At 39.3% G+C, this 23,579-nt stretch overlaps 1 protein-coding gene across 50 annotated transcripts in view; it reads right to left on the bottom strand.

Moving 5' to 3' along the window:
- The window catches only part of SYNRG (synergin gamma), a 93,170-nt gene that overhangs the window by 60,041 nt on the left and 9,550 nt on the right, over positions 1 to 23,579 (bottom strand). For 12 of the 50 annotated variants that reach the window (XR_010152892.1, XM_016931926.4, XM_054669962.2 and 9 more), the window contains exons 3-9: positions 19,856 to 19,977; positions 10,108 to 10,238; positions 9,016 to 9,121; positions 8,339 to 8,450; positions 2,852 to 3,154; positions 1,101 to 1,334; positions 63 to 140 (exon numbers count right to left, since the gene is read on the bottom strand). Coding sequence is in view for 48 of the 50 variants with exons in the window: in XM_016931926.4 (XP_016787415.2) it covers positions 63 to 140; positions 1,101 to 1,334; positions 2,852 to 3,154; positions 8,339 to 8,450; positions 9,016 to 9,121; positions 10,108 to 10,238; positions 19,856 to 19,977 (1,086 nt within the window). In the remaining 2 variants the exon portion in view is untranslated. The remainder of the gene's footprint in view (positions 1 to 62; positions 141 to 1,100; positions 1,335 to 2,851; positions 3,155 to 8,338; positions 8,451 to 9,015; positions 9,122 to 10,107; positions 10,239 to 19,855; positions 19,978 to 23,579) is intronic. The other 38 variants (XM_054669961.2, XM_063798645.1, XM_054669966.2 and 35 more) reach the window with 7 other exon arrangements.

Below are 23,579 nucleotides of genomic sequence, written 5' to 3'. Positions count from 1 at the left end.
ACATTTACAATATTTAAACCAAAATATCCAGATGGGAATCCTGGGTAAAGAAGCTTTTTTACCTGGAACCAAACTCTCATTGTAAATCCAAGGAGGCATTCTGGGCTGAGCAGGATCCTGTGAGGGAAATACTCCCACACCTAGAAGGTAAGAAACATTAATGTATATAGTGGTCCATGGAGAAGATGGCGAAATCACACTGAGTCATGGTTTTTTATAAAGAGCACTGGCTGGAGACACTAAAAAAAGTCACCAATACAATTAAAATACTTGGTCCCCCCTGCCTCCGATTCAGAATAAAACATTTGGTTTTTAAGCAACTCTTGTACGTTAACTATGTTCTAAAGAGTAAATTATACAAAAACTAAAATGTATCAAATCAATACTCTAAATCATATAAGCCTTGCACCATTTAACATGTATTACAAATTAAGGAAAAAAACATGATAGATGATAGTTTAAAATTATGTATCTAAAAATATTTAATTGTCCAAGCTTTACTTGCAGTTTTTACTAATGCTTCTTTGCAAAGTTTCATTGTTTTTAACCTACATATGATACTGCTGTCTTAAATATATAGGACTTTTGGGGGCTTTCTGTCCAATAAAATATCCTCCCAAAAGTTTGCCTCCTAGGCTGCCCACATTCTAATTCATTTCTGAGGGTTGAATTTATACAATTTAGATCTTTTAGGCAGTGGTGCATATGATTTATTTTAGAGAAACCAAAACTATATTCTCATTGGTGACTTTTCCAGTTACATTTTAACTTTTCAACCTTTATGGAAGAACAGAAAGTATAAGGGGGGGGAAAAGAGAGTTTTTATAAAATAAAAGGAAAGAAAATTTTAAATCAGAAATGATTCCAATTAAGAAAACCAGTTATCAAAATCATTTTTAAAAAGGAGTAACAGTGTGTTGAAAGAATTCAGAGCAAAATCTTAGGGGTTAATTGGAGAAAGGAATGCATTAAATATATTACAAGCAAAATTTCGATTAGCAAAATCAAGCAGCATTCATTTGAAGATTAATGCTTAAGGTGTTAGCATTTGAGCAACGTTTGGTTAAACAAGTTTTTTGCTGAATGTTTCACGAGCTCACCACTCTCTTCAATTGACAGGTTTTGATCTGAAGTATTTTCTGCCTCTGCAGTGGTGGTACCACTTACACATCCATCTACAGCAACCCCGTTACTGGCCATTAAACTGGGATACTTCTTACTGGAACCTGGGCCTAGGGCTTTGTGGCCAACTTCAGAAGTATTTAATTTAATTTGTTCCTGCCCAGATGTACTTATATCACAAGATACTAGGAACTTCTCCTCCAAGGAAGGGCCTAAACAAAGAGCATGAAGGATTATTTGTATATAACTGTGTATGTCTAATCTTTTTAACCATCCATCTCCACCCCCATATTCTTTTTTTTTTTTTTTTTTGAGATGGAATCTCACTCTGTCGCCCAGGCTGTAGTGTACTGGCATGATCTCAGCTCACTGCAACCTCTGCCTCCCAGGTTCAAGCGATTCCCCTGCCTCAGCCTCCTTAGTAGCTGAGATTATAGGCGCCCGCCACCAAGCCTGGCTAAGTTTTGTATTTTTAGTAGAGACGGGGTTTCGCCATGTTAGACAGGCTGGTCTCGAACTCCTGACCTGAGGTGATCTACCCACCTCAGCCTCCCAAAGTGCTGGGATTACAGAAGTGAGCCACGGTGCCCAGCTCACCCCCATATTCTAAAGGGAGGCCCTGCCACGTATAATGTAAACATTGTGGCCAGGCACCATGGCTCAAGCCTGTAATCCCAGCACTTTGGGAGGCCAAGGCAGGCAGACCATGAGGTCAGGAGTTCAAGACCAGCCTGACCCACATAATGAAACCCCATCTCTACTAAAAATACAAAAAATTAGCCAGGCGTTGTGGCGGGCACCTGTAATTTCAGCTACTCGGGAGGCTGAGGCAGGAGAATCACTTGAACCCAGGAGGCGGAGGTTGCAGTGAGCTGAAATCACGCCACTGCACTCCAGCCTGGATGACAGTGCAAGACTCTGTCTCAAAAAAAAAAAAGGTAAACGTTGAAATAATTCAATCACTGCACATTTGTATAGGACTTGAGAGACTTCAGAGATTTTAGAGAATGTAAACATAATTATCTACTGTGATTCTAAAGAATTCTATGAGACAGTAGGTGGAAGAGTGTAGTGGAAGGAAGGAGCACTACCTTTGAAATCTGACAACCTACATAAGATAACACTTCCACTAACTCCTAGGGAGGCCTCTGGCCAGTAACATCATCATCATCTCTTGGTCTGTTTCCATGTCCATCAAATGAGACAGTCTGGACTAAGTACATGTCTGCCAAGATCCCTCCCAGCACCCTGTCTCAAGCCAGGATGTGTAGCTGTCTCTATTCATTTTATAGATGACAAAATCTAAGGCACACCAAGGACAAATTGACAGTAAATGAACAACCTGGGCTTCTGCCCCCAAGTGCCCTGTCACTGAAGCTGAAAGAGTACTTTCTAAAGAAGCCTTTCCTAGCTCCTTATTCTTAAGAAAATGATATCGGTGAATCTCCCAAACAACAATCTTCTGGAAAAATCAGAAGATTTCTTTTAAAGTTATAAGGCAGTTTAAAGTGCTCCTAGTTGAGGAGCAAAAGTTTTAAATCACCTTTCTGGAATGTCAAGACCCCAGAACTTAAAAATCTAGACACTTGTTTTGTTGAATTTCAACAGCAGTCATACATTTATGTGCATGTTTATTTGCCAACATCACTGGATTATTCTACTTATATAACAGAAATAAGTTATCCCAGGATATCTTAAGAATATTTTCATTAATAATGCTAAGAGTTACCTGCTTCTGGTACACTGTGTGAGGCTGAAGCAGTAGAGAAGTAAGGAATTTGCCCAGGGACGCCATGTAAGGCAAAAGGCACTGGACTCTGACTTGGAGGGAGAGGCTGTGTCCCAGCCTTCTGTGTATGCAACTGGCCAAGTGGGGTGGAGGGGTGGAAAGACTGAAAGGGCTGGGACGTGGAAGAAGGCCCACATGGGGGAACTTCAACAGGCCCCTGCATAAAGTCACTGAATTCTTCTTCATCAAGAAAGGCAGGTGATGGGGAGACAGTTTTAGTAGAATGAGATGATGTGGGGCAATCTGCAAAATGGAAAATGGCAATGAAACACACAAAAATGGAAACCAACAGAGAAAAAGGAATTAAGATGTAGTACAATTCCAAAGAATATATTGAAACATAAATAGTGGAGGTGAACAAGAAATAACAAGTAACAATAGTCAAATGGAATTGCATGATGCATGTAAAACACTTTGATGTCTATTCATACACAATTTTATGTCTTTTTAAAGGGGAGTTTTAGTAGCTATTTTGTATTTGGTTCAAAAAAGGTAAAACTAAAAATACATGTATCTATTCATTTATTTTAGAGACAGGATCTTGCTCTGTCACCTAGGCTACAGTGCTGTGGCATGCTCATAGCTCATGATCACAGCAGCCTGAAACTCGTGGGATCAAGCAATCCTTCAGCCTCAGCCTCCTGAGTAGCTAGGAATATAGGCACATGCCAGCATACCCAGCTAATTCTTCCTTTCTTTTTTTTTTTTCATAGAGATGGTGTCTCACTATGTTGCCCAAGCTGGTCTCGAGCTCCTGGCCTTGACTGTCTTTCTTTTATTAGATTAATAATTTTTCCCCTGAGACCATTAATGATTTACGTCAAAGTGATGATTATTTTTGCAGTTGAAATGATCTGTTTATCTAGATAATATTATCTCAAACCAATATACATCAGATATAAGAAAACCTACCAATATAGTGCTGAATACATTTTGGACAGATATATACCATGATGACTAAATTTCATTATTTATTAAGAAATTCAGTAAGAAATAATGCACAATACAAAGCTGTAATTTTTGAAATATCATGCCCGATCCACACACTTGCATAGATCATATTTCAGTAAAGTTACCATAGGAGAAATAAAAATTACAAAAGAACTTTTTTTTTTTTTGAGATGGAATCTTGCTGTGATGCCCAGGCTAGAGTGCAATGGCATGAGCTCAGCTCACTGAAACCTCTGCTTTGTTCCCCCGGTTCAAGAGATTTTTCTGCCTCAGACTCTCAAGTAGCTGGGACTACAGGTACGCACCGCCATGCCCAGTTAATCTTTGTATTTCGTGTGTGTGTGTGTGTGTGTGTGTGTGTGTGTGTGTGTATGTGTGTGAGATGGAGTCTTGCTCTGTCGCCCAGACTGTTGCTCTGTCGCCCAGACTTGAGTGCAGTGGCGCGATCTCGGCTCACTGCAACCTCCACCTCCTGGGTTCAAGTGATTCTTCTGCCTCAAACTCCCAAGTAGCTGGGGCTACAGGTGCGTGCCACCACACCCAGCTAACTTTTGTATTTTTAGTAGAGACAGGGTTTCACCATTTTGGCCAGGCTGGTCTTGAACTCCTGACCTCATGATCTACCTGCCTTGGCCTCCCAAAGTGCTGGGATTACAGGTGTGAGTCCCCACGCCCAGCCCAATTTTTGTATTTTTAGTAGAGACGGGGGTTTCCCCATATCGGCCAGGCTGGTCTTGAACTCCTGACCTCAGGTGATCCGCCCACCTTGGCCTCCCAAAGCACTGGGATTACAGGCATGAGCCACCATGCCTGGCCAAGACAAGAACATTAAACACATTATTAAGGTGATATTTTCTTGTGAAAAGCATCAATATTAGGATATCACGAAGAGCTGAATCAAACAACTATAGTCAATTTAAGAAAGTAAACCCTGCCTGAAGACTACAACTACCTTTAAAAGATCTTTGGCACTAAAGGATATAAATGTCACTGTGGCTTTTTATTGTTAAATGTAAAATTCACTTATGTAATAAACCTGCTCTACTGGGGCTACATTTAACATGAAGCTCATTAACAATACTATTTTATTGTTGCTTCTTCACATTTATTATTATTATTACTATTATTATGATGATGATGATACTGGGTCTCCCTCTGTCATCCAGGCTAGAGTACAGTGGCACAATCTCAGCTCACCGCAACCTCTGCCTCCCAGGTTCAAGTGATTCTCGTGCCTCAGCCTCGCAAGTAGCTGGGACTACAGGTGCCCATCACCACGCCCGGCTAATTTTTGTATTTTTAGTAGAGATGGGATTTCACCATGTTGGCCAGGCTGGTCTCGAACTCCTGACTTCAGGTGATCTGCTTGCCTTGGTCTCCCAAAGTGTTGGGATTATAGGCGTGAGCCACCATGCCTCACCTTGTTTTGTTTTTGTTTTTGTTTTTTTGAGATGGAGTCTAGCTCTGTCGCCCAGGCTGGAGTGCAGTGGCACAATCTCAGCTCACTGCAACCTCTGCCTCCCAGGTTCAAGCAATTCTTCTGCCTCAGCCTCCTGAGTAGCTGGGATTACAGGTGTGCACCACCACTCCTGGCCCCACATTTTTTTTTCTTTTTTTTTTTTTTTTGAGACAGAGTCTGGCTCTGTCACCCAGGCTGGAGTACAATGGCATGATCTCCGCTCACAGCAACCTCTGCCTCCTGGGTTCAAGAGATTCTCCTGCCTCAGCCTCCTGAATGGCTGGGATTACAGGCATGCGCCACCACACCTGGCTAATTTTGTATTTTTAGTAGAGACAGGGTTTTGCCATGTTGGTCAGGCTGGTCTTGAACTCCCGACCTCAGGTGATCCACCCACCTCGGCCTCCCAAAGTGCTGGGATTATAGGCTTGAGCAACCGCACCTGGCCTCCCCACATTTTAAATTACTTTGAATTGCTTTAATATGACTAAAGTCTATTGTCACAATAAGCGGTCTTTTTTTTTTGTCACTGACTTGAAGCTCAGGAGTAGTCTTTTTTTTAAGAAATGGCTCTTGTCTGAAAAATGGAGACCCTGCATACTTCTTTCCTCTCTTTAGGATCAATGCAATAAAACCTGGATGCACTGAAAGTTCTAAGAAAGATGCAAAATATGCAAAATTATTGCCTTAATCAAGTTTGTTTAAAAAAGAAAAAGCCCTCCCACATTGTATTCCAAGTCTCCCAACAATTACCAAGGCTGGATTTAGGTTCTCAATTTGGGTTCCCAGCTACTTAAAATATTTTTTAAATGGACCCTATTTCCTTGGGATATACTGTAAAGACCAAACCAATGTTTCTTTGCATTTGGCTGGAATGTGTGACTTCTACGTGGAATTTATTTTGGCCCATACCAACTCTAGCAGCTAGGTATATGATTAAAAAGAAGTATAAAAGTTAAATGATGGGCCAGGCACAGTTGCTCACACCTGTAATCCTAGCACTTTGGAAGGCTAAAGCAGGTGGACTGCTTGAGCCCAGGAGTTTGAGACTAGCCAGGGCAACATGGTGAAATCCCGTCTCTACAAAAAATACAAAAATTAGCTAGGCGTGGTGGTGCGCATCTGTAGTCCCGGTTACTCGTGAGGTTGAAGTGGTAGGATTGTCTGAGCCTGGGGGGTCATGGCTGCAGTGAACTGTGATCATGTCACCGCACTAGGGCAATAGAATGAGACCCTGTCTCAAAAAAAAAGTTATATGATCAATATAGTTTGTATATTCAGTATTTTAAGATAAACAATCTATAAAGAGAAATTTAAAAGGTGCCTTTGGTGATAGAATGGCTGGAAACTCTTTCTATAAATACTTTAGGACTAGGTTTTTGGTTTTTTTTTTTGAGATGGAGTCTCACTCTGTCGTCCAGGCTGGAGTGCAGTGGCGCAGTCTTGACCCACTGCAGCCTCTATCTCCCAGGTTCAAGCTATTCTCTTGCCTCAGCCTACCAAGTGACTGAGATTATAGGGACGTGCCACCATGCCTGGCTAATTTTTTGTATTTTTAGTAGAGATGGGGTTTCACCATGTTGGCCACGCTGGTCTTGAACTCCTGACTGCCTTTCTCTACTTTTCCTAACCTCCAGCCTAGGTCTAGTTTTAGTATTAACTTCTAATATATATTCCTAAATTACTTCTTGACTAGCTTATTCACCTTATAATTTTCATTTTTAGATATGTTTTTCCTTTCTAATCTCGGCCTGATTGCTAATATCTGTTTTCTTTTCAATCTTGTATATTTTATTTTGGGGCATACTTTTGGAATGGGAATCTTAAGTGAAATTAACAGAACGGAGTCAAAGTTGTCCCGGAAAAATCAAGAACTGGTTACTATGCCAGTGATTATTCCCTCTTGATATCACCCATGAAAGGTACTATAATACAAGGGTTCAAGATAAAATTTATCAACGCAACATTTTCCAGCAGAAGATAGTACTTTCTTGGCTGGCTAAATGATTTATGAAAACTGTTCACCTATTAGGTATGTTTTCTTGGAATCAGCTGATAAAATGTCAAAACGTTGAATTTGTTTTTTTTTGTTTTTTGAGATGGAGTCTTGCTCTGATGCCTAAGCTGGAGCGGGCAGTGGCATGATCTCGGCTCACTGTAACCTCCGCCTCCCGGGTTCAAGTGATTCTCCTGCCTCAGCTTCCCGAGTAGCTGGGAATACAGGCATGCACCACCATGCCCAGCTTATTTTTGTATTTTTAGTAGAGACAGGGTTTCACCATGTTGGCCAGGCTGGTCTTGAACTCCTGACCTCAAGTGATCCCACCCGCCTCGGCCTCCCAAAGTGCTGGGATTACAGGCATGAGCCATGGCACCTGGCTTGAAATGTTGAATTTTTAAAAATAATGTGGTAACAATTATGCAAATATAAGACTCATTTCAACTGCTAAATGTTCAAAAGAACAACCAAACCCCAACCTCCAATCCCTTTACCCTGCTCTAAAACAGGGATGTTTCTTTTTGCTTACCTGACAATAAATGATGATAAAAATTACAAAGAAATGCATTAGGGAAACTAAAATTTCAAGAAGAGCATTATTACACTCATGATTTTTTTAAATGAGGCATTTTAAGAATTTGTAAGTTTAATCACATTAAGTAATGAAATCAGAGCTAGTTCATAAAAATTACTATAAAACAATGAGAATTAAATGGTAAACTCCTTTATTACATTTGCTCTGAGTGAATAGATTTTACTAATGTTAACATATTTATATACAGAAAACTTACAGGTGAAATTGTCATACTGATATTTAATTAGAAGACAAAGAGGTTTTTTCCTCCCAAGACAGTTGTTATCCAGACCAGAGCTCTTAAGCCACTGTATATTTGAGAACATCCCAATCTGTACTTAGCTTGAAGGAAGAGTTCTACATTATATAATGGCGAGGTAAAGAAACAGGGACTACATAAATCACCTTCCCAGAAAAGAAAAATATAATGCCTCTTAAAACTACCTGGTTTCTTGGGGTGCGATGCTGGAGTAGGGTGCATTTTTGCATCTCTGGAAAACCCATCTAAATTTCCTTTTATGGCTTCCAAAGCATCATCTCTACTCTTCTCTCCTGTCTAAGAGACAACAAATATATGCGTATTTCTTTACTTATCCCTCACTGTATCCTAAACCCTCCCAAATTAAGAAAAGCACAGATATTCATCTATTTCCAATATTTTTACCACATACTTCTGATAATGAATTATCCAAGTCAGCAAGACATTGGTAAATGATTAAACAATGACACTCCACAGAAAATAAAAACATTACAAGGCCAATGTATAAATACTTTAGGATAGACCTGTTTGATATTAAGTGTCCTGTGAAGGCTCTAAGAGAAATATGAAATATCACTAAATTCAGGATTACTGCTTCCTAAGAAAAAGATTATAAACATTGCCATGATACTAAAAAAGAGCCGAAAAGATAATGGCTGATAGCCTATTCTCATTGACAGCAGTGTATCTTTACAGAAAATGAAAAATCTTTCACATTAGTAATTAGATAAACCAAAATGAGAAGAATCAATCACAGCCTCAGCTTGGGCTGGTGCCCCAGTGACGAAATCCACTCAATGAGTGGGAAGAGGCACATTCAGGGTGTGTATGTTCTGGATGAAGAGAAGTATTGAAATACTACCTTGGGTTTCACACTGCTCAAAAGTCTGAGCTTTTGCTTCTGCTCTTCAAACTGGCGTCTTTTTCTTTCTTCTTCTAAGAGTTTTTGCTGCTGTTCAAATCGTTTCCTGAAGGAAAAATGATCTAATAAAGAACCAGCTCCCGGGATTATACACTGAGTTTTATATTCAGATTTCTAACAGTTTCAGCAATATCATGTTGCACTTCCAGAAGTGTAAATTTCATTGCTAAATATCTAGTTTTCTTACGACAATCCTGTTTCCTCACTATATTAATTCCAAAATATTTGACGAGTCTAAAGAATGATTTACCTAAATTATGTATATGAATTTATTTCTCATCTAATTTGCAAGAGGAGGAAACAAGCTTTTGCATACAAAAGTATTCTCAAAAAACAGGCAGACAAACATAAGAACACACTTTGCTCTGCATATTAAAAAAGAACCTGCTTGGGAAGGCAGTGTCATACAGCAGAAAGAGTAATGATTTGGGAATCAGGAAGCCTGCCTTTGGGTCCAGGCTTTGCTGGTAACTGTGTAACCTGGACTGACAAGTTGTTTCATTTTCCTGGACTTCACTTTCACTAGATATAAAACAAAAGGGTTGAATTACAGGATCTCTAAGGTCCTTTTTGACTCTAAACTTATAATAATGGTAGTTTAAAGAGGCTTTTTTGTTTTTGTTTTTAAACAGGGTCTCACTCTGTTACCGAAGCTGGAGTACCGTGGCATGATCACGGCTGACTGCAGCCTCAACCTCAGGGCCCAGGTGATCCTCCCACCTCAGCCTCCTGAGCAGCTGGGACTACAGGCATGAGCCACCAAGCCTGGCTAATATTTTGTATTTTTTGTAGAGACAGGGTTTTACCATGTTGCTCAGGCTGGTCTCGAACTCCTGGGCTCAAGCAATCTGCCCGCCCCAGCCTTCCAAAGTGCTGGGATTATAGGCATGAACCACTGGGCCAGCCCTTAAGAGTTTTAAAGACAACTTTTGACTGTTTTAGTTTCAAATCTGCACTAGAGATCATTAGACAATTCTTAAGATAGATGCTATAATGTATCTTTGTTATCCTTTAATTCTGGTGATCTCTTACTGCTGCTCTTCGGCAAACTGCTTCTGCATGTCTGGAGTGTATTGTGGGCCTGGAGGACGCATGCCCAGGAAGGGTGCTTGTCCTAGGTAAGGCATTCCCGCTGCTGGCATTGGTCCCATTGGTATTCCTGCCTAGAAGAAATAGACAAAGGCTTAAAAAACACAATTTATCCCTTTAATTATCACACACAAAAATGTGACTTCCATAAATTCTATCTTAATACTTTTATTTGTAAAAAATAGAAATATATTGGATTAAAAGATGCAAAGATGCAAATAAATAAAAGATGCAAATATACAAAGAAATATATTATATTAAAAGATGCTAAAAATGGAAGGCTCCCCTTAATATCTAACCCCTCCATTCCCTTCACTGTCCCAGAGGTGACCACTGCTAATAGTCTGATTGGTGTGTTATGGAACTATATGCCCACAAGTTATATTCTTGTGAGCTCACTAATCCTCTTTGAGAAGAGGCATTATATCTTATATATTTTCATATTTGCAATAATAGGTAAGAGCCTGGCATATGGTAAACATAACACAAATGAAATTAAATCTGATTTTCCAATATATATGAGAGGATAATGAATATTTTGATGTTATCAAAGGCCTAATAGTCAAACTTTTATAGAAAATGACACATATTCAATAAAAAATTACATAATACAATATTATAAAGTTTGTTAAAGTGTCCAGAAATAAGAATAACACAATAGCTAATCACAAAATTTAATAATATTATGTTTTTAGAGACAGGGTCTCGTTGTGTCACCCAGGCTGGAGAGCAAAGGCGCAATCACAACTCACTGCAGCCTCCAACTCTTGGGCTCAAGAGATCCTCCCGCCTCAGCCCCAGAGTAGCTAGGGCTATAAGCGTGTGCCCTCGATGGCACCTGGCTCAAAATCTAATATTAAGAATGATGACAATGACAATAATTAAATGGCTAATTTTTAATGAGTGAAAACTCTTCTACTACTCAACCTTCTCCCTGAAAAGTTCCCCTTCTGTCCCTAACTAAAGTCTGTCTGTGAAACACTCTCATTTGGAGACTGCTACTTCTCTTCTATATTTCCTGTAAGTGGGGAATATTCCTCCTTGCTTCTTCTAAACCTTTTCTCTTCTCTCTACCTTCAAAAACCTGAATACATTTTAATTTCTCACTAACAGACTTCATCATCTACTATCCGATCTTGTTCATGTCATCTACTGACCCTCAACTTCCTCACTCTTCAGTTGAACACTTCAGACACTGCTGTCTTCCATTCTACCCCCAAACTGCTCTTGGTAACGTCAACAATCACCCACCTGGGTAACTCACCTAACACTGTGTGGTCTTCCAGGTCTTTAGCCTCCTCATCACAATCATGCCCAACATACAATTCCAGCTTCCTATTCCATGGTAATACCCGTGATCTATCTGCACCAAAGACTGTGTCATGTCCAAAATCTGGATGTTAGGCATCCCGACACTTGACCACCACCTCCTATCCTTCTAGCTCATCTAGACCAGTAATTCTCCTATCTCATTAATATCTCCCACCTGTTAATTTATTTTTTTTTCCGTGAGCTTATTTTGTAGGTTCCACCTGTTAATTTTGCCACTTTTCTCATGATTAATCATCTTCATTATATCCTCACTTCCCTTCTTGCTCAACTTAGATTCTAGGGTTCCATATTAAATGCCCTTGTAAATATCCTTAATTCCCTTAATTGTCAATTCCTTAACATGGTCTCCTGGGAAACTTCACCCCTGATTAGAATCAACTAATCGACTTCTCCATGCTTATACAAAAACCACTGAACCATGCTGGAGAGAAAAACATTGAGGATTCACTTTAAATTCTTTTTTTTTTTGAGACAGGGTCTCACTCTGTCACCAAAGTTGGGATGCAGTAGTGCAGTCTCAGCTCACTGCAACCTCCACCTCCCAGGCTAAAGTGATTCTCCCACCTCAGCCTCCCAAGTAGCTGAGACTATAGGCATGTGCCACCACGCCCAACTAATTTTTGTATTTTCAGTAGAGATGGGGTTTCACCAGGTTGGCTAGGCTGGTCTCGAATTCCTGACCTCAAGCGATCCACCCACCTTGGCCTCCCAAAGTGCTGGGATTACAGGCATGAGCCACCACACCCAGCCAGCTTGGAATGCCTTTGGAGGGTTTCTAGCACTGTACAACTGGAGTTACACACAATATTGGTTTATTGCTAACATTCTCTATTCTAAATCTTGGGTGGAGATAGCTGTGTATACTTATTTTAAATCATAGTATTGATCTCTTCCTGCTAAAAATTAGTATCACAGTCCTAGAATTAAATTTTTCTTTTTTTTTTTTTTTACTCATTTCACCCAAAGTATATAAAATACAAAAGAAACTACCCAAATCATAGAGATTAAAAATAAGACAAAGTATTCTACAAAAATAATAAAGAATGAAAGAAAGAAAGGTGTTATGCATATTGCCTTCTTACTTACAAACTCCTTTCTTGAGGAACATTCAAATTTACTAAATGGCATTTTGTGTTTCCCCAACACCTGGAAAGGAGGGACTGTCTAACTTTTAACAGACTTTTGAAACCTAAATAAACTAAAAGGTTAAGAGATACTAGTCTTTAATTATATACTGAATGGATGACATAACAAAAGAAAGAACTCAGAAATCTGAGATACATTTGATAAACTACTGATGGCACTTAAGATTTCAATAAGTTGAGAAGTATAGTATGACAGTTAAGACTAAAAGAGTAAAAGTGTCCATTTCAGTCAGAGCCCCAACAGTGTTTTGACAAGTTGATCTTAAAATTATACTGAAGGGCAAGGACCACGAATCAGCTATAATTCTGTAAAAGAAGAAGGATGATCCATACTACCAGGTATCAATGCTTATTTCAGGCTAGATAATTAAGGCATAAGATATTTACTGATGCAAGGAAAGACAGATACAGCAATGGGACAAATACATGAGCTCAGAAATTAATCCAAAGCATATAAAGAAATGTGATATTACAGGAATAATCATAGAAATCAATAAATTAAAAATGGGCTATTTAGGGCCGGGCGCGGTGGCTCACGCCTGTAATTCCAGCACTTTGGGAGGCCGAGGCGGGCGGATCACGAGGTCAGGAGATCAAGACCATCCTGGCTAACACGATGAAATCCCATCTCTACTAAAATACAAAAAATTAGCCGGGCGTGGTGGCGGGCGCCTGTAGTCCCATCTATTCGGGAGGCTGAGGCAGGAGAATGGCGTGAACCCGGGAGGCGGAGCATGCAGTGAGCCAAGATCGCGTCACCACACTCCAGCCTGGGCGACAGCAAGACTCTGACTCAAAAAGGAAAAAAAAAAAAAGGCTATTTATAAATGATTTGGGAACAACTGACTACAATGGAACATAATAAAATTACATCCTTCTACCACACACTGATTCTAAAGAACAATTCTAGGTAGGTTAGAGACTTAATTTGAAAAGACAGGCCAGGCGCATTGGCTCACACATGTAATCCCAGCACTTTGGGAGGCTGAGGCAGGCAGATCACTTGAGGCCAGGAGTTCCAGATCAGCCTGGACAACATGGTAAAATCCCATCTCTACTAAAAATACAAAAATTAGCCAGGCATGATGGGGCATGCCTGTAGTCCCAGCTTCTCTGGAGGCTAAGGCAGGTGAATTACTTGAGCCCGGGAGGCGGCAGCTGCAGTGAGCTGAGATTGCGCCACATTCCAGCCTGGGCGACAGGGCGAGACTCTGTCTCAAAAAAAAAAAAAAAAAAAGAAAAGAAAAGAAACAACTTTTTTTAAATAAGAAGATACAGGTAGGGAAGAATGTCTTAGATAAGTCAGAAAAAAAAAAGAAATGATTTATCCATCTGTCTTAATTTCGACACAACATGACACTATAAACAAAATTAAAAGAGATGCCAACGACTAGCAGAAGATACTGGCAACACATGTAACTACAAAGGATTAGAATCTAGAATATATAATGAACACTCAGAAATCAATTAGATCAAAACAGCAAAACATTAGAAGCAATTTAAATGTCTGTCAATAGAACAAGATATATTCACTCTATGAAATACCACACAGCAGCTACCATGAATGAACTTGGCATAATTTTACAACAGGGATAAATCTTGGGGGAAAACAATATTAAATTAAAAAGTCAAGAATTTGAAAGGTACATACTTACATAAAATTTAAAACCCAGGAAATATGATATATTGCTCATGAGTATACAAATATATAAAATAATAAAAGTATAAAAATATGGCCAGGCGCAGTGGCTCATGCCTGTAATCCCAGCACTTTGGGAGGCGGAGGTGGGTGGATTGCTTGAGGTCAGGAGTTCGAGACCAGCCTGGCCGACATGGTGAAACCCCATCTCTACTAAAATACAAAAATTAGCTAGGCAAGGTGGCGGGCACCTGTAATCCCTGGTACTAGGGATGCTGAGGCAGGAGAATTGCTTGAACCCAGGAGGCGGAGTCTGCAGTGAGTCGAGATCGCGCCACTGCACTCCAAGCCTGGGTGACAGAGTAGTATAAAAATACATACAAGAACTATAAACACTGAATTCATGATAGTGATAACAACTTCTGAGGAAGGAGAGGAAGGAAAGTATTTTTCAATTCTTTAAAAACATGTAAAACAAACGTGGCATGTTAAAATTTGATAAAGGTAGGACATGACTACCCATATAAAAAATCCCATGGAATCCACAAAAAAATTCCCAGAGCTAATAAAATGAGTTCAGTAAGGTTGAAGGATATAAAACAAACATATACAATCAATTGTATTTCTATATACTAGCAATGAATATGTGAACACTGACATTTAAAAAACGCCATTATAATTACTCAAAAAATCAAAATATTTAGATGTAAACCTAACCAAACATGGATGTGACTTTTATGCTGAAAACTATGTAAATGATAGTTTACATAGTCTTCTGATAGAAGAAACCAAAGATCTAAACAAATGAAAAGACATCCCATATTGATATGTTGGAAGACATCAATTCTCCCTAAATTCATACAGAGGTTTAACACAATGCCTATCAAAACTCCAGCAAGAGTTTTTCCAAAGATAGACAAGACTATCCCAAAATTAATATGGAAAGACAGAGGAACCAGAATAGTTAAATTTTGAAAAGAAGAAGAATGTAGGAGGAATCAACCTTATCGTATAGCTACTGTCATGAAGACTGTGTTATTGGTGAACGAACAGGCATATACGTAAAACAATAGAACAGAACAGAGAACCTAGAGAAAGATCCATACAAGCATGCCCAACTGATTTTTGACAAAAATGTGAAAGCATTTCAATGGAAGCAGAATAGCTTTTTCCACAAATGTTGCTGGGGCAATCACACTTGCATAGGTAAAAAGAGAGAGATAAAAAACAACCTCAATCTAAGTCTTAGATCTTACACAAAAATTAACTTAAAATGGATCATGGACTTAAATTAAAACTATAAAACTTTTAGAAAAAAATAGGAGAAAATCTTCAGAATCTAGGGCAAGGCAATGAACTCTTAGAGTTATACCAATGCATGATCCATAATAGGAAAAACTGGTAAATTAAATTTCATCGAAATTGAACTTTTGCTCTGTAAAAGACCCCGTTAAGAGGGTGAAAAGACAAGCTAAAGACAAGAAGAAAATACTTGTAAACCACATATCTGACAAAGGACTAGTACCTAAAAGATATAAAGAACTCTCAAAATTCAATAGTAATACCAAAAAATGCAATTAGAAAATGGTCAGAAGCTATGAAAAGGCATTTCTCTGAAGAAAATGTAATGATGGTAAATAAACAAATGAAAAGATGCTCAACATCATCTGCACATTAAAACCATGCAAATTAAAACCATGAGATATTACAACGTACCTGTGAGAATGGCTAAACAAAAAATAATGACACTAAATGCAGGTAAGGATGCAGTATAATTGAACCTCTGATACATTGCCGGTGGGAATGTAAAATAGTACAGCTACTCTGGAAAAAAGTTTGGCAGCATCTTAAAAAACTGAAAATGCAATACCATGCAACCCAGTAATTGCACTCTTGGGCGTTTATCCCAAGAAATGAGGACATATGTTCACGCAAAAACCTTTATTTGTAAAAGCCAAAAATTGTAAACAACTCTGATGTCCTTCAGTGAGCAAAAGGTTAAACAAACTGTCATACATCCACACCATGGACTATTACTCATCGATTATAAAAAAATGAACTACTGATACATGCAACAATTTGGATGAATCTGAAGGGATTATTCTAAGCGACAAACGCCAAACCCAAAAGGTTAATGATTCAATTTATATAACATTTTTGAAAACACAAAATTATAGAAATGGGGAACACACTAGTGAATGCAAAAGGAGTAAGGTGGGGCAGGAAGGAAGTGAATACAGCTACAAAAGGACAATGTGAGGAGATCCTTGGGGAGATGGAAATGTTCTGTATCTCAGCTGTGCCAATGTCCATATGCTGGTTGTGTTACTATATTTCTACAAGTTTTACCAATAGGGGAACTGGGCAAAGGATTTCTATTATTTCTTACAATAACACAACAGTTTGCAACAGGTTTACACATGTCCATCATGTGCTCTAAACTTGCCTAGATGTTAAAAATGCTTCAGAATAATAATTTTAAAATGTATTGTACATCATGAGGAGTGTTTTCTTTTTATGTGTTTTGGGGAAGGGAGAGATTATAATAATCAATAATAATATAATAATAATCAAGACTAAATTTCTGGCCGGCGCGATGGCTCACACCCGTAATCCCAGCCCTTTGAGAGGCCAAAGCGGGTGGATCACTTGAGGTCAAGAGTTCAAGACCAGCCTGGCCAACACTATGAAATGCTGTCTCTACTAAAAATACAAAAATGAGCCAGATGTGGTGGCATGCACCTGTAATCCCAGCTGCTTGGGAAGCTGAGGCAGGAGAATCGCTTGAACCCAGGAGACAGAAGTTGCAGTGAGCCGAGATTGTACTACTGCACTCCAGCCTGGGCAACAAAGCCAGACTCTGTCTCAAAAAAAAAAGACTAAATTTTTTTATGTTGACTTTTATCTGAATCATCACTTTTATCTCCAAAGACTTAAGAGATAACTAAAGGAACAATGGGTTTGCTTCATGTATGTCCCTGGTTGGTTAGGGCTATTGAGTTTCGGAGTGGGGGGAAATAAAATCTGGATGTTTTTCTCCTTAAAAAATGGTGAGCGGCGGACAGGTGTGGTGGCTCATGCCTATAATCCCAGCACTTCGGGAGGCCGAGGCAGGCAGATCACCTGAGGTCAGGGGTTTGAAACCAGCCTGGTCAACGTGGCGAAACCCCATCTCTACTAAAAATACAAAATTAGCCGGGCGTGGTGGCACATGCCTGTAATACCAGCTACTTGGGAGGCTGAGGCAGGAGAATCGCTTGAACCTGGGAGGCGGAGGTTGCAGTGAGCCGAGATCGTGCCATTGCACTCCAGCCTGGGCAACAAGAGCAAAACTCCGTCTCAAAAAAAAAAAAAAAAATGGTGAGCAGCTTCCAAACAGTATAATGCCTGTCAGCAAGATTAAAGGTTAAAGAAAAAGACTTTGGCTGCTTTGTCTTAGAATCATTAATACACAAGCTTCTGATATTCAGGGACATTATTAAGGTACTAACAACTCTCATAGTTTACTTTTTTCTTATTGTTCTGCATATTAGAGACTCTTACTGTTTTTGGTTGTTTCAAACTCTAAAAACATTTTTTCAGATAATTGTGTAAGCCATAAAATAATGTTTATGAATATTATTTTAATTATATTAATTACAATAATATTAATTATTTTAATTAATATTTAATATTAACATAAAAATTAATGATTTAAAATTTGTATCAATTGTTATTAAGATTCAGTATTAAGCTTAGAAAGTCTTAATTTAAAACACATTGTATTCTATGGTAGATTGTTTTTAGTTATTTGCTGCCTTTATTCTTTTTTTTTTTTTTTTTTTTTTTGAGATGGAATCTCACTCTGTCGCCCAGGCGGGAGTGCAGTGGCGCAATCTCAGCTCACTGCAACCTCTGCCTCCTGGGTTCAAGCGATTCTCCTGCTCAGCCTCCTGAGTAGTTGGGATTACAGGCATGCACCACCACGCCTGGCTAATTTTTGTATTTTTAGTAGAGACGAGGTTTCACCATGTTGGTCAGGCTGGTCTCGATCTCCTGAACTCATGATCTGCCCACCTCAGCCTCCCAAAGTGCTGGGATTACAGGTGTGAGCCACTGCTCCCAGCCATTTGCTACCTTTATTCTAAGAGGACTACACATCCCTATGTGGTTTACATTCGTCCTGGTATATTCCTCCCCTATTGATGTTAAGGCCACATTACTTTGGTGAGCAGAAGTGACTAATAAATGCTACCTCCAAGTGTTAGCTTTAAAAGACATCACAGGGTGTGGCCATCTCTTTTTCCTATGCCAAGAGCCTCGGATATCCTGGCTGAGGGTCTTAGGATAAAGAAAACATGGAGCAGAGTCAGCACTAACCCATAAGGATATGTATCACGAGTGAGGAATAAACTTTTCTAAGTCACTGAGATCTGGGGACTGTTTCTGCAGCACAGCCTAGTGAAAGCTAGCTTAACATGAATTAAAAACCTGCAAAATTTCAATGTATTCCCTTCCTTCTAGAGACGGATAAAAAATGACACTGGAAGTTTTCCTGACCCTTTAAACACAAAACAGAAGCTTTATTTGCATAATCGACTTCAAAACAACAATGGTTTCAACTTAAAATTCTGGTCATGAACTCCTAATATCACTTACTTATAAGTTATATACATGTGTTACTGTATAAAAGTATATACTGTATAACAAAACACACAGAAATAGAAAATGTTAAAGTATTAGGTAAATAAGTAAACTAACGCAGAAACAAAAAACCAAATACTGCATGTTCTCACTTACAAGTGGGAGCTAAACACTGGGTGCACATGGACATAAAGATAGGCTCGACAGACACTGGAGACTACAAGACGGGAGAAAGAGTGGGGGAAGGGTTGAAAAACTACCTGTTGGTACTATGCTCACTACCTGGGTGATGGGTTCCATCATACCCCAACCCTCAGCATCACACAACATATTAGTGTAACAAACCTACAAACGTGCCCCCTGAATCTAAAACGTAAGTTGAAAAAAGCAAAAATAAGTAAAGTATTAGGTAAAAAAGAAATACAGTATATGGCCTTCAAGATAGCTGTTAATAGTACAAAAGCAAAAACCTTTTTTTCCTCTGGCCTTTTTTTTTTTTTTGAGACGGGAGTCTCACTTTGTTGCCCAGGCTGGAGTACAGTGGCATGATCTTGGCTCACTGCAACCTCCGCCTCTCGGGTTTAAGGGATTGTCCTGCCTCAGCCTCCCGAGTAGCTGGGACTACAGGCACATGCCACCACGCCCAGGTAATTTTTGTATTTTTAGTAGAAACAGGGATTCACCATGTTGGCCAGGCTGGTCTCGAACTCCTGACCTCAAGTGATCTGCCCGCCTTGGCCTCCCAAAGTGCTGGGATTACAGGCATGAGCCACTGCACCTAGCCTTTTCCCTCATTGTTGGAGGGTGAACACATCCTCATTTTAGTTTGAAGGAAGCCATTTATTTATGCTTATTTCTAATTGTAACATTAAGCTCTTAGCCTGTAGCTCTTGATATATAAACGTAACAACAAACAATAACTTTGTAAGAAACCAACTAAAGAAGCAAGTACCTGCATAGCAATAGGTCCTTGGGACATCTGAGAGCTGTAATTCATTCCCATAATGCCTTGCATATTAGGCTGCATGACAGAGACCATAGGAAATCCTTGTTGCTGCATCGGCATCAGGCCTGCTGAAAATATAAAGACATTATTAAAGTCAATGTGTTTTAAAGTTTATTTTCTTAAAACCATAAGTACCTAAAGGACTTGTTACTTGGCAGGAAGCAGAGTGTAATGGAAAAAGCACAGGGTCCTGAGTGAGACAGATGTGAATATGAATTCCAACTCCATCATTTACTTAGCTGTGTGATCTTGAACAAGTTACAAAACTTCATCTGTAAAATGAAGATAACATCTCTTCTGTGGAATTTGTATGCATATTAAAAAACAGTACGGCCTAATTGGGGTACTCAGCCTTCAAGATGGCCTCCAATGACCTCTGTCTCCTGGTATTCATACCCGTGTGTTGTTCCATTCCATACTGAATGGGGCTCATCAGTATAACCAACAGGATACTGTGGAAATGACAGCATGTAACTTCGAAGGCTAGTTATTTTTTTTTTCTTTTGAGACAGAGTCTCACTCTGTCACCCAGGCTGGAATGCAGTGGCATGATCTCAGCTCACTGCAACTTCCACCTCCTGGGTTCAAGCCTCCCAAGTAGCTGGGACTACAGGTGCCTGCCACCACGCCCAGCTAATTTTTGTACTTTTTAGTAGAGATGGGGTTTCGCCATCTTGGCCAGGGTGGTCTTGAACTCCTGACCTCAACACCCGCCTCAGCCTCCCAAAGTGCTGGGATTACAGGTGTGAGCCACTGTGCCTGGCCCGAAGGCTAGTTCTTAAAAGACACTGTAGTTTCCTCCTGGTTCTTTTGGATCACTTGTTCTGGAGCAAGCCACTGCCACGTCATGAAATACTCAATAAGACCTATGGAGAATCCATGTGGTAAGGTACTGAGACGAATTTGCCGTCTATCTCAGTGAGCCACCTCGGCAGCATCTCCATGAAACTTTCAGATGACTGCAAGCCTGGCTGACATCTTCACTGCAATCTCATAAGAGGTCTTGAGCCTGAACCACCCAGCAGAGCTACTCCTAGATTCCTGACCGAGAGACACACTATGAAATAATAAAATGTTTACCTTTTAAAGTTTGGGATAATTTGTTACACAGCAGCAGATAACTAACAAAATAACAGTTAGGAGCATGAACTCTGGGAGCCAACTAGAAATGACACATACTACTTTGGAACCTTGGGGAATCTGCTTCTTTCTATGCCTTGGTTTCTCATTTGTAAAACTGTTTAATACTTACTATGCTCAAAGAAATGTTATTCTTCTTCCTTTTTCTTACATGAATAGGTAATATAACAGTTACCACAAAATAGCCATCAGCATGTGCAATGGCAGAAAACTATCACGAATGTATGATTTAGGCTAGTGTTTCCCAAACTTTTCCAAGAGCAGAGGTGAATGAATATACATCCCTTTGGGATTTTAATAAATACTAAATGCCTACCATATGCTAGGCATAGTTCTATGTGCTTGGTACACAAGAAGTGAATAAAACAAAATCCCTACATAGTCTGAGCACAAATTTCATTCTAATTTTGCATTCAAACTACATCCATGTTGGTTCTACCATAAGGAACTTTATATCAAACTGTCAGTTTGAAAAATTAAAGATCTAGGAAATTATACCATGTTTATCTTATGGTTTTTGTGTACCTCCCAGGTTATTTATAACATAGCCTAATTTCAGAAGCATGGACATCCACATTTGTGGCTAACAGTTATTAGAGGTAGGCCATTCACTTATTCAAGTATTTGAAGCCTACTCCGTATTAGGCACTGTTCTAGGGACATAGCCATGAACAAAACCAGGTCTTCACTCTCATGGAACTTACACTGTAATTAGGAGAGATAGATAAAAAAAAAAATAAGTACATGTCAGGTGGTGATAAGAGCTAGGGCAAAAAATAAAGCAGGGCAAGGGGGAATGGAGTGGTTGCTATTTTACATAGGGCAATCAGAAAAAGTTTTACCAACAGGGTAGTATTTCAACAAGAACCTCAGGTAAATAAAGAACCAAGCCATGCAGATGTTTGGGAAAAATATTCCAGACCAAAGAACACCAAGTACAAAGATCACGAGGTGTCAGGGAGAATTAGAATACACAGATTGAAAACAGCCACAGTAAGATGTTTTCCGTCTTATTTCTTTGGACTTAAAGTTTTATTCATTTTAATTGATTTTATTTTATTTCTGAATGGGTAACTCAGATATCTGGCATAATATTTCAAGGCACAAAAGTGTACACAGTAAAAAATAGGTCTCTTTCTCTCCTCTGTCTCCGGTTCAAGTACTCATGATCTTGTGGCCATGACCTTGCTGTCGGTTTCTTACATATGTTTTCAGAAATGATCCATGCATAATTTAAAGCCTTCAAATGATCAAAAAGTCCATTCTAACAACTGTTAAAAAAAAATCTCCAAACGAATTCCAAATTCCCTAAGAAAAAATATCAGGCAACACTTTGGGATCTCTTCTTGTCCAGTTCCTTCGCTCCATATGCATATTTTTACTTGAAAGTGTATAGAAATGCAAAATAACAAACATGATAATGGACACATAACTCTGTAATACCTTCCTAAAGAACAAAAGATCTCAAACCATTTGATCTCAATCTGGGACACATCTAATTACAGATAGCTTAAATAATGCATAAATGTGAACACGATGAAAAGAATACAAATGAGCCTTGGAAAAACTTACCTGAAACCCAACCGCCATCACTGATTATAAATGAAGACAAAGTCAGGATGAGGCACTGACCACCTGCTACTGAGCTGCTCTTTATCTTTTATCTCTACTGCTGACCTAGGAGTCTCTGTTTCTCTAGCAAATCTATGACAACCAATCAACGCTGGCTTTTTAAGAAGAGCCAGTTTTCAGAAGCAGCTTGGTGTGAGGGGAGAGGGAAGACTGTCAGAGTGAAAGAAATGAGCGGAAAGAAGCCAGATGAAGGCAGATCTATTCCCTCTTCACTGTTGTGTCCCAGTTGCATGGCAGCATGGGTCAAAATTATATTCCTTCACTACTATTTCCTTGAAGATAAAGCTAGAATTGATATTGGTGGGTCCTAGTCTGAGACCAAGAGAGAAAAGGTATACTTAGAGAAATTTCTAGGAATAGAACTGAGACTTGGCTGGATGTGGTGGCTCATGCCTGTAATCCCAGTGCTTTGGGAGGCCAAGGCAGGAGAATCGCTTAAGCCGAGGAATTTGATACCAGCCTGGGCAACATAAGGAGACCCTGTCTCTACAGAATATTTAAAAATTAGCCAGGCGTGGTGGTATGCACCTGTGGTCCCAGCTACCTGGGAAGCTGAGGTGGGAGGAATGCTTGAGCCTAGGTGGCTGAGGCTACAGTAAGCTATGACTGTGCCACTTGTACTCCAGCCTGGGCGACAGAGCAAGAGACTCCATCTCAAAAATAAAAATAAAAAACCAAACAAAATCCTGAGACTTAAATACTTAAGCTGAATCAGACTATGTGATCTCTTTTAATTTCAAAATTATATATTTATAAAACATGATTATAATAAGATACTATCATATAGATAAAAAATAGCAGTGTAAAACAACTAAAGATGTTTGTTTATTCATTCAACAAACATCTACAGATAACCTATTATGCTAAATCAACATGCTGGGTGCTACAGATAATGCTA

The sequence above is a fragment of the Pan troglodytes genome, chromosome 19 (genome assembly GCF_028858775.2).
Source record: "Pan troglodytes isolate AG18354 chromosome 19, NHGRI_mPanTro3-v2.0_pri, whole genome shotgun sequence".
Lineage (NCBI taxonomy): Eukaryota > Metazoa > Chordata > Mammalia > Primates > Hominidae > Pan > Pan troglodytes.
Note: the sequence above shows the minus strand (reverse complement) of the source record. Positions and strands in the feature narration are given on the sequence as shown.